At 42.4% G+C, this 12,208-nt stretch overlaps 1 protein-coding gene and 2 pseudogenes across 1 annotated transcript in view; 2 read left to right on the top strand and 1 right to left on the bottom strand.

Annotated features, from left to right (window-relative positions):
- The window catches only part of VPS35L (VPS35 endosomal protein sorting factor like), a 122,786-nt gene that overhangs the window by 72,560 nt on the left and 38,018 nt on the right, over nucleotides 1–12,208 (bottom strand). The window contains exons 19-21 of the mRNA XM_025046103.1: nucleotides 2,763–2,809; nucleotides 1,920–2,031; nucleotides 1,279–1,395 (exon numbers count right to left, since the gene is read on the bottom strand). Of these exons, the coding sequence (XP_024901871.1) occupies nucleotides 1,279–1,395; nucleotides 1,920–2,031; nucleotides 2,763–2,809 (276 nt within the window). The remainder of the gene's footprint in view (nucleotides 1–1,278; nucleotides 1,396–1,919; nucleotides 2,032–2,762; nucleotides 2,810–12,208) is intronic.
- Nucleotides 8,697–8,815, top strand: LOC112479139 (annotated as a pseudogene).
- On the top strand, nucleotides 9,604–9,722 carry LOC112479169 (annotated as a pseudogene).

Here is a 12,208-nt window from a genome sequence, read left to right as displayed (position 1 = left end):
AAAAAGTGGTTTTGGTTAACAAAGAAGAGTTAGGTTAAACAGAGAATTTCGACAGCCGGAGTTTAGTGAGGCTTTTGCTAAACCTAACCTAGATGTCCGATTTTTTAATTGTTTCTAATTTTTCTAAATTATACCACTATTCTCAAGATACTATTGTAAATGCGATTAGCAAGGGGTTTACAGTCAAGCTCATTTCAGTACCTCTCTCTTCAGAAATGATTATATCAAACGCCACACATCCCTACCCAGTTATTCGCTGGGTTACGTACTGAACGTCTGTCCAGCCCACAGCGGGATGGTGTTAGGCCATGGGGCCTCTGGGAGGTGATTAGGTCATGAGGGTGAAGCCCTCGCGAATGGGATTGGTGCCCTGGGGATCCCAGAGAGCACTCTCAACCTCTCCACATGAGGAGGGGAAGCTGCAGTCTACAACCCGCACCAGAACCCAACCCCGCTGGCCCCTGATCTCTGACTTCCAGCCTCCAGACTGTCGGAAATAAATTTGTTGTCTATAAGTCACCAGTCGACCGTCTTCTGTTACTGCAGCCGGAAGGGACTGGGACCCGCTGTGAGCAGGAGAGGACCAGCGCGGGGCGTGCTGAAGCGTGCTGAAGCTGATCCCGCAGCCAGAGACAGCCAATACCGTTTCCCTACTGGAAACCGCGCAAGCTGCTGGCGTGTTGCCACAAGGCCAGCAAGTCCACGAAACCCACCGTGACGACTATCACCGCATGCACCGTAGCACTAACAGCAGTTGGTCCGTCTCCCCAAGATCTCCTGCACTGGAAGTCTGGGGAGAAAGAGGCTTCCACCACCTCTGTTCAAAGGACAGAAGCTGGGATTCCCTTTGGCTAATTTCTGGCCTGACGGCTGATCTTCGATTCCGGAATATCTTACTAAGTTGGTATTTTCAAGTCCAAACACTATCGACTGTTGCATCTGGATGCTGTTTGCAAAGTGACAGGTCTTTGAAAGTTTCAGGTATTTGCAACTTTGCATCTTTAGTGCATCCTGAGGCGTCAAGAATGAGACATCATTGGGATACCAGAGAAATGCGTCTTTAAAGCTATTGGTTCTCCATCGTCAGTTAACAAATGATACAATTTGTTAAAGCTATCGGTTCTCCATCATCAGTTAACAAATGATATAATGAAAAGAAGTCGATTTCTTGTTGAAAAAGAGCTGCGATGAGTTAAAAGATAATTTTTTAGAAAAGGAAGTGTACACTGAATAACTTGGACAAAAAGCAGTCAATCTAAGGTCAGAATGGTCACCCACCTGTGGATTCTTCAATTTGGTGATCACTTTCCAAGCTTCACTGAGAATCGGAAGTCGATCACCCTCGGGAGGATCGGCCAAGGCCAGGTTTAACCCCAGCGAGCGGAAAAGGAGATGCTAAGAAAAACATTAAACCATTAGGATTCTGGAGATTTTAAATTAGAGACGTTTCAAGCTTAGGGCCGTAACCTTCAGCTCGCCTCGGGGCTAATCTTCCAACGAACCCTCTCCCTGAAGCTCGACCACAGATGACAGACCCACACAAGCTAAACAGAGAAGCGCAAAATAATGGGCTGGCTCCACATCCTGGTCTAGTTTCTGGGCCAAAATATTCTGCTGGACAAAGCTTTTTGTAAATAATGAGTGAAGACCTGTCTTTAAACATGCGAGGCCACGGTCTTCCCTAAATACTCCCCAGGGAGCTAACTGCACGGATGGGGACTCACGAGGCCTGGCCCGCAGCCATCGCGTGGATCTGGCAAGCCCAGCTCTAACTCGACTTCCGCTGAGTTCTTCGGGGACACAGCCTTCGCCTGCTTTCCCGTCGGCCCGGGCCGCCCAGCACCTGACTCTCTCCCAACCAGGGCTTCGGGGAAATGCCGCCCACCTGCTCCCCACTGCGCACTCAGCCTGTGGCCCACCTTGGGGAAACCGGACTCGTCGCACTCCTTAATCATGCCAATGAAATCCATGGACCTCGTGGCGACGAACTCGGCCCGGAAAGCTGACATCACAGAATTCAGGAGCAAGGCACTGCAAGACACACGTGCCCCATGTCAGCAGACCAGCCCCGCAAGACGGTGTCTTTAATCTTACGGCGCATGTCACCGGAAGGATGACTGACAGCCCTTCAATGTAAGGCTGAAAAAAATCTAGAGTAAAAAGGCAACCTCTAGAGATCAACACGGTGTTTGGTGCATATTGAGAACTTGATAAATGTTGAAATGAATGGATGAGTGGACGCACAGGTGGGTGGATGGCTGCATGGCTGGAGCGATGGATGGACAGGTGAATGAGCAAGCAATCAAATCCATCTAAAGAGAAGTAAACGGAGCCTTCGACAGGCTGGTGCACTAATAAAACTAAACATTAAGTAACAGTATTGATCCCAGCTGCAAACACCTAGCCATCCACATCCCTTATGAAAAGCACTAGGACCTAGGGACGCAGTGACTTAGAGACATCCACCACCAAGAGGAGAGAGAGGAAGACAGAGTTCACCCTGACCCTACTGTTTGTCAGAACCCCACGGGGAACGGACTGTACTTGAACCCGACTTACAGATAAGGAGAATGGGGCACGGAGAGGTCAAGTTCACAAGCTACGAAGGGCAGATCCAGGCTTCTGCAGCCAGGCAACTGGATTCTAGTCTCTTGCCCTCCACGCTGTCCTGCACCCTCTTGCCCACATAAGCACGCCAAGCTCGAAAAACACACACACGACTCCATTTTCCAACTCATGCCTATGAATTTTTTAAAACTTACTTGTTTCCAAGTTTCTTGCATCGCTCCATCATCTCGGTTAGCAGAGTCTAAAAAAATTTTAGAAAGTAATGAGAATGATCAGGTTGGAGATTCTAAAGCAACATTTCCCCCAAAAGGAAGTAAATGTTTTACTCATTGCAATACTATTAATAGCCTTAGAGCTAACCTAAGACAATTATGCCTCTTTAAAAGAGCTTCTGTTTTTAAAAAAAAATCAATGGAAGTATCCTATAGGGCAGTGTTCCGGGAAGGTTCTCCATGGCACGGACAAGGCCACCCCTAGGACAAAAGAGCACTCAACATGTCACTGGGCCAAGCATTTTACATCCCTTTTCTTATCTATTCTTCGCAATAGCCTTGTGAGGCCCAATTTACAGAGGAGGAAGCCAAAGCTCAGGTAAGTTAAGCCACTTCCTAGCAAGTAGAAATGAGATTCCTATCTGGTCTGGCCCTGAGGTCAAAAAATAAGAGTCTTCTTTATAGTGCCATTCCGCCCTCTCCAGCTGTGTTCCTCTGTGTCCTAGGTGTTGCCTGAATAATCGAGGCGATAGCTGACTATGAAGACAGTGTTGGTAGCCCTGACCCGCCCCCCAGAACCTGCAATTTTATTCAGATTTCTGTCTCTGCCCAACAAAAATCAGGCTGGGTCCTGTTATGGACTGAAGTCCCCCCCACTTCATATGCTGAAGCCCCAATCCCTAGTGACTGCCCTTGGAGACAGGGCTTCTGAGGAGGAAATAAATATGAGACAAGGTCCTAAGAATGGGGTCCTAATCCAAGAGGGCTGGGGTCCTTGGAAGAGGAGGAAGAAACCCATGTGAAGACACAGTAAGAAGATGGATGTCTGCAGGCCAAGGAGAAAGGCCTCACCAGACTCTGACCCTGCTGGCACCTTGATCTTGGACTTCCAGCCTCCAGAACTATGAGAAAATAAATTTCTATTGTTATGGCAACCGGCTATGGTCTGGATGGTGACCTAACCATCCAGAGGCGATAGTGTTAGAAGGTGGAACCTTGCAGGAATGATGAGGTCTTGAGGGTGGGGCCCTCATGAATAGAATTAGTGCCCTTGGAAGAGCAGCCCAAGAAAGCTCTCTTGCCCCTTCCTTCCACGTGAGGACACGGCAAGAAGACAGCCATCTATGAACCAGGAAGAGGGCCCTCGCCAGACACTGAATCTACCAGCATCTTAACCCTGGACTTGCCAGCTTCCAGAACTGTGTGAAATGTGTTGTTTCTAAACCGCCCAGTTTGTGGTATTTTGTTACTGCAGCCCAAATGGATTAAGTAAAGGAATATGGGTCCAAATCAATAACGGCGGTCTCATTCCGCCATCGGTGGGCGGTTTAGACATGGACACGTGGCCCATTTCTAGTTGCTTCAAGGAAAGATTTCCTTGTTCTTAAACAGGAACTCAAGAAACCGAAGGCTCCCATCTCTCTCTCATACAGCCATATGTGGATGTGATGTCTGGAGTGACTGCTGCCACCTTGCGATCTGGGCATGACGGAGCGGAGAGGACAGCCCTGCCTGGCCCAGTACCCATGCTTGTTAACACGAGAGAACACGATGAATTATTTTTCTGGGGCCGGTCAGGTGTTTGTTCCTTGCAGCCAGAGCATCTATACGAAGATAAAACTGCTGACGTCACGAATGGCTTCCCTAACTCACTCGTGGGGTACACCTATGCGAAAAGTCATTCTTGAAGACCAGTATCAAAGTGGTTTCTGGGAAAGCCAGAGAAAGAGCTATTCTGTATAATTATCACACCAATACTCGCAAACACACACGAATAATCACTCGGGGGGCAACTTTTATGTACTAGCCACTAGTCCAGGCACTGGGGACAGGGCAGGAAGGCAGATAGAAATCTATGCCCTCATATGTGTGCACACACACACGTACGCACGCACACACACGAACGTACAAATGAATGTGACGTCTTGGCTCACCTCTTCTAAAAAGGTGACATAGGGAGAATGCTAACATGTGGACGAAACATCTGGCCATTAAGACAAAACAAATGCTTACGATATTCTCTTTTTGTAAGAGACGAATGCATTAAAAACGCATCCAAGACTCTAACTTAAAAAAAAAAAAAAAGACTACTGTCATACAGGAATACCCATAAACGTACAGGGAGCCAGACGTCATGGCTCTCAAGCAGGTCTGTTAGAGGTTATGAACTTTTTTTCTGTGAAGGGACAGGACTCATTATCTTTGGCAAGAACGAGAAGGACAATAGTTCAAACCGGACTGAGATCGCGACACGCCCGTTGGCTGAGAGAAACCACTGGAAAACTGGCAACTCGGCAGGTTAGTTTGCAGACACAACAGAACGAGAAGGTTCGTCAGGCTCCTACATTCCATTAATGTCTAACTTAACTGTTTTTGTAAAAATTATAAAAATAAATGCTTGCAGACGAAAGTTCACACAATATTGTCACGTGTCGAGTGCCATGTGAATGCCCTCCCTCCCAACCCCCACTTTCTAGGGGGTCACCGGTGCCAACACTGTGGTTTTCACCTTTGTAAGCCTTTGTCTCTCCCCTGTGAATACATGGCTTTTGTTATCAAAACCTGTTTTTCGTTGTTTTACAAAAATAATCATACATATTGGGCTGCAACTTGTCTTTCTCACTCAAGAATCTGGCAGGGTCTCCCTCCTCCTATGTCAATACACACAAATCTACCTCCTATTTTTAATGGCTGAGGAATCCATACCACAAACATAACATCATTGTTCAGGCTGCCCTAAATTGATGCATTTTAAAGATTTTTTTTATTTTGAACCAATTATAGACTCATAAGAAATTGCAAAAATAGTAGAGAGGTCCTGGGGACCCACCACGCCGCTTCCCCTGATGGTTACGTTTTTCATAAATATAGTGCATGACCAAAGCCAGCAAACTGCCATACACAACTCACTCGACTATTTCACCAGGTTTTACACGCACTCTTCGTTGTGGGAGGAAGGGTTTGCCTTTGTGACACTTCGTTAACGTGGATTTGTAGGACCGCCATCATATTTAAAATACTGGATTTTTAAGGTGACAGGTTAGGGCTACACCCCCGCTTTAAAAGCAGAGATAAAGAAAAAGGAAGTTGGGCCAACACTTCTATTTGCTAAACAAAATTTAACTCATATGCCGCCCAGAGCGCTCACAAATTTGTGCTTCTGTTTTTACTAAATAACCTTCCGATCAGTGTTTATAAATACTGCTTCATGAAAAAAAAAAGATTTAAATGATATGCATATCGCATTGTTCTTATTTTTCGAAATGAAGCAGAAATGTAAAGGGCAAGCAAAATCATAAACTAATCTTAAGAGCTAATACCCTTTCTTCCAATCCAGGGTAAGATGGCTCGGATCTCATAAAATATTTCAACGTGACTAAAGAGAAATCCTAGGGGTTGAAGGCAGTGGCATAGGGAGCCAGGACACTGAGCTCGTCCCCTCCCAAGGACACTCCGAATATACACCTGTACTTAGAGCAGTTCCTCCTGAAAGACAACTGTCAGCCAAGTGTAAAGCTTCTGCACAATGAGCCGGAGAGAGAGTGAGACTGCAGAGCTACGAGGGCCTCTGGGAGCTGAGGGCCACCAAGCTGGGAGGGAGTGGTGAGTGCCATTCTTTGTGTGTCCCCTGCCAGTGGACAGGCGGCCTGAGCTCCATCAAGGTTCTCTGGCTGACCTGCAGGGTCACTGCAACACGTCCTCAGCCATCCCTACTGGGCACCAGAACCTGCGCATGAGAGGCCCCTCCACCTGGAGACTGATACACCAGGTACGGGAGGGACCTGCTTCGCGCACCTGCTGGGTTTTGTGAGCACACAGGGCTCCCTTGCCTGAAGAGCGTGCGGAGCTAGTAAGACTAGTAAGACTAGTGCGGGAGCTAGTAAGCCCCGCCTGCAGGGCTACCCCATCCTGAGAAAGTGTGGAGACAGTGGGTCAAACTGTGCGCTCTCATGGCCAGGCACCGTCCACGCCTACTCTGACTACAACCAGCCTGCCAAAACCAACCAGCACACAATCCACGCAGAGGCCAAATTTTCAAGACTGGGAGAGACAGCGATTTCATCTAACTTATAGAAACAAACACAGAAAGCACAACAAAATGGGGAGACAGAATAATATGCCTCAAAAGGAACAAGAAAAAACTCCAGAGAAAACTCCTAATGAAACAGAAGTAATCTGCCCGATAAAGAATTCAAAGAAATGGTCATAAGGATGCTCGACGAATGTCAGGGTAGAAGAGAGGGACTCAGAGAGCACTTCGACAAAGACTTAGAAAATAAAGAACCAATCAGAGCTGACGAATGCAGTCACTGCAATAGAGAATACATTAGAAGGAATCAACATATTAGTAAGTACAGAAGAATGAATTAGCGACCTGGAAGACGTGACAGTGGAACTCACCCAATCGGAACAGCAAAATGAAAAAAGAATTGTAAAAAGTGAGGATAGCGTACGAGATCTCTGGGATAACATCAAGGGCCCTAACATTCACATTACAGAGATTCTGAAAAGGGAAGAGAGTGAGAAATGGGCAGAAAAAATATTTGAAGACGTGATGGCTGAAAACTTTCCTAACCTGGGGGAAGGAAACAGAGATCCAGGTCCAGAAGACACGAAGAGCTTCAAACAAGATGAATCCAAAGAGACCCACAACAAGAAATACTGTAATTAAAAGGGCAAAAGTTAAGGATAAAGAGACAATCTGGAAGGCAGCAAGAAAGAAACAGGAAGTCACATAAAAGGAAAGCCAAAGAGGTTATCAGCTGTTTTGCCAGCAGCAACTTTACAGGCGAGAAGGGACTGGCAGGAAATACTTAAAGTGCTGAAAGAAAGGAATCTGCAGCCTAGAGTATTATTATATCCAGCAAGGTTTTCATTCAGAGCTAAAAAAGAAATAGTTTCCCAGACAAGCAGAAAGTAAAGTTCACAAACACTAAACTGGCCTTAGAAATATTAAGGGGTCTTTCTATATGCAGAAAAGAAAAGGCCATAACCAGATATAACACAGGAAAGAAAAAAACTCACTGGTAAAGGCAAATATACGGTCATCACAGTGAATCAACCACTGAAAAAGCTAATATGAAGGGTAAGCGACAATAGTAGCAAAATTAACCATAACCACAATAAATGATCAGAGGATACACAAAACAAAAAAGATATAAAACAGAACACCAAACACATAAATAGTGGAAGGGGGAGTAAAAAATGTGGTGCTTTTAGAAGACATTTGAACTTGAATGCCCATCAGCTTAAAATAAACTGTTATAGATATAGATGGATCTATGTGAACCTCGTAACCACAAACCTAAACCATACAAAAAATACGCAAAAAGTGAAAAAAGAGGAATCCAACAAAAAACTTTAAAAAATCAAAAGGAAAGAGATCAAAAGAATAGAGAAGAACCAAAAAAAATAACAAAAAGGCAATAAACACATACCTATCATTAAAGTAATTACTTTAAAAGTAAATGGACTATATGCTCCAATAAAAAGACAAAGGGTGGCAGAATGCATGAAAAAAACAAGAACCATCTATTTGCTGCCTACAAGAGACTTGCTTTAGATCAAAAGACACACACTGACTAAAAGTGAAGGGATGGAAAAAGATATTCCGCGCAAAGAGAAACAGAAAGTTGGGGTGAGAATGCTCATATCAGACAAAACAGACTTTCAAATAAAGAATGCAAAAACAGACGAAGGACGTTACTTAATTTTGACGGTTCAATCCAAGAAGCGAATATGACAATTGTAAATATCTACACACCCAACTAGGAGCATCCAAGTATATAAAGTAGATATTAATAAACATAAAGGCAGAAATTAACAGTATTATTATAATAGTTGGGGACTTTAATACTCCCACTTACCTCAATAGACCACCCACACAAAAAATTAATACAGAAATAATGCCACATGGTCTATGGCCATGTCACCCTGAACAAGCCTGATCCCGTCTGATCTCGGAAGCTAAGCAGGGTTGGGCCTCGTTAGTACTTGGATGGGAGACCACCTAGGAAGACCAGGTGCTGTAGGCATAAAAAATAAAGAATAAGGGATTGTAAGCTGACAAGGTCCTTTGCAATCTGTGAGGTTAACCAAGGGTGCCTCGTCTAAAAAAAATAAAAAATAAAAATAAAAAAAATGCCACGTTAAACCAGTTTGACTTAACAGACATTTATAGAACATTTCATCCCAAAACAACAGATCACTCATTTTTCTCAAGCCCGCATGGAACATTTTCCAGGACAGACTACATAACTAGGACACAAAACAAGCCTTAATAAGTTCAAGAAGACTGAAATTATATCAACCATATTTTCTGACCACAATGGCATGAAACTAGAAATCGACTACAGGAAGAAAACTGAAAACACACACACACACACACAAAACGGAGATTAAACAACATGCTTCTAAACAATCAATGGATCAAAGAAGAAATCAAACGGGAAATAAAAAAACTACTTTGAGTCAAATGAAAATAAAAACACAATTTTACAAAATTTATGTAATCCAGCAAAAGCAGTTATAAAAGGAAAGCTTATAGCTATACAGGCCCACCTCAAGAAGCAGGAAAAATCCCAAATAAATTATTTGAATTTACACGTAAAGGAATTAGAAAAGGAGACACGAACAAACCCAAAGTAAGTACTTGAAAGGAAATAAAAAGATCAGAGCAGAAATAAATGAAATAGAAAAACAACAGAAAAGATCAATAAAACTAAGAGCTGGTTCCTTGAAAGGATAAATAAAATTGACAAGCCTCTAGCGAGACTCGTCAAGCTAGAGAGAGAACACAAATAAAATCAGAAAAAAAAGAGAAGTGTGTGGCCATGCCACCCTGAACAAGCCCGATCCCGTCTGATTTCGGAAGCTAGGCAGAGTCGGGCCTGGTTAGTACTTGGATGGGAGACCACCTAGGAAGAACAGGTGCTGTAGGCGTAAAAAATAAAGAATAAGGGATTGTCAGCTGACAAGGTGCTTTGCAATCTGTGAGGTCAACCAGGGGTGCCTCGCCTAAAATTAAAAAAAAAAAAAAAAAATGGAGAGATTATAACCGACACTAAAGAAATATAAAGAACCATTAAGGAATACTATGAACACTGATATGCCAACAAATTAGACAACCTAGAACAAGTGGATAAATTTCTAGAAACATACAACCTTCTAAGACTAAACCAGAAAGAAACAGAGAAGCTGAAAAAACCAATTACTAGCAACAAAACTGAAAGAGTAATCAAAAAATTCCCAAAAAACAAAAGCCCTGTACCAGACAGCTTCATAGGTGAATTATACCAAACATTTAAAGAGAATTAGTATCTAGTCTTCTCAAATTATTTCAAAAAATTGAAGAGGAATAAATGCTTCCAAACTCATTCTAAGAGACCAGCATTACCCTGATACCAAAACCAAAGACACCCCACAAAAAAAAGACAATTATAGGCCAATATCCCTGATGAACACAGATGTACAATTTATCAACAAAACACTAGCAAACTGAATTCAACATTCCATTTAAAGGTTATACACCATGATCCAGTGGGATTTATACCAAGGATGCAGGTGGTTCAACATTCATACAATTAATGTGATTCATCCCATCAACAAAACCAAGGATAAAAATCATGTGATTATCTCAACAGACCAGAAAAGGCATTTGACAAAATCAGCATCCATTTATGAAAAAAACTCTCAACAAAGTGGGAATAGAAGGAACTTTTCTCAAGTTGATAAAGGCCATATATAACAAGACCACAGCTGACAACATACTCAGTGGTGAAAAGCTGAAAGCTTTTCTTCTAAGGTCATGAACAAGACAAGGATGCCCACTATCACCACTATTATTCAACACAGTATTGGAAGTCCTTGCCATAGCAATCAGACAAGACAAAGGAACTGGAAAGAAGGAAGTAAAATCATCACTTTCCAGATGACGTACTATATATATATATGTATGTATGTATATATACGTACAGGAAATGTACTAAAATACACATACACACATATGTATATGTGTGTGTGTGTGTGTGCATATATATATGTATAGAGAGAGAGAGAGAGAACCCTAAAGAGTGGACCAAAAAATAGAAGAATTCAATAAAGTAGCAGGATACAATATTAATATATGGAAATCTATTGCATTCCTATACACTAATAATGAACAATCAGAAAAAAGTCACATTTACAGCTGTATCAGAAAGAATAAAATACCTAGGAATAAATTTAACTGAGGAGGTAAAAGACTTATAACTCCAAAAACTAGAAGGCACTGAAGAAAGAAACTGAAGAGGACACAAACAAATGGAAGGATACACCATGCTCATGGAATGGAAGGATTAATATCATGAAAATGACCATACTACCCAAAGCAATCTACAGATTCAATTCAATCCCTATCAAAATACCAATGGCATTCTTCTCAGAACTCGAACAAACAATCCTAAAATTTATATGGAACCATGTAAGATCACGAATAGCCAAAGCAATATTGAGAAACAATCATAAAGTCGGAGGTATCACTCTACCTGATATCAAACTATACTACAAAGCTACTGTTATCAAAATAGCATAGTACTGGAATAAAAACAGACATGTAGAGCAATAGAATAGAACAGACCGCCCAGAAATAAACCCTCGCTCATATGGTCAACTAATTTACGACAAAGGAGTCAAGAATACACAATGGAGAAAGAACAGTCTCTTCGACAAGTGGTTTTGGAAAAACTGGACAGGTACATGTAAAAAAAAAAGAAAGAAACTAGACCGCTCTCTGACACCATATACAAAAATAAAGTCAAAATGGATTAAGCACTTAAATGTAAGGCCTGAAACCATAAAACTCCAAGAAGAAAACATCGGTAGTAAACTATTTGACATCAGTCTAAGTAATACCTTTTTGGATATGTCTCCTTGAACCAGGAAAACAAATAAATGGGACCTCATCAAACCAAAAAGCTTCTGCACAGTGAAGAAAACCATCGACAAAACAAAAAGACAACCTACTGAATCAATAAGTATATTCACAGATGATATATCTGATAAACGGTCGCTATTTAAAATATATAGGAACACATACAACTCAACCAAAAAATAATCCGATCAAAGAATGGGAGAAGACAAGACATTTCTCCAAAGAAGACATACAGATGGCCGACAAATATATAAGATATTCAACATCGCTAAGCATCAGAAAAATGCAAATCAAAACCACAATGATACCGCCTCACTCCCGTCAGAATGGCTCTTACCAAAGTCAATAAGTAACACGCATCGGCGAGGATGTGGAGAAAATGGAACCCTTGTGCAGCGTAGGTGGGATTGCAAACTGGAGCGGCCACTATGCAAAACAGTATGGAGATGCCTCAAAAAAATAGATCTACCATTCAGTCCAGCAATTCTACTTCCTGAGAATTTATCTGAAGCAATAA

The sequence above is a fragment of the Pteropus alecto genome, unplaced genomic scaffold (genome assembly GCF_000325575.1).
Source record: "Pteropus alecto unplaced genomic scaffold, ASM32557v1 scaffold34, whole genome shotgun sequence".
Classification (NCBI taxonomy): Eukaryota; Metazoa; Chordata; class Mammalia; order Chiroptera; family Pteropodidae; genus Pteropus; species Pteropus alecto.
This window is presented reverse-complemented; position numbering and strand designations above follow the sequence as displayed.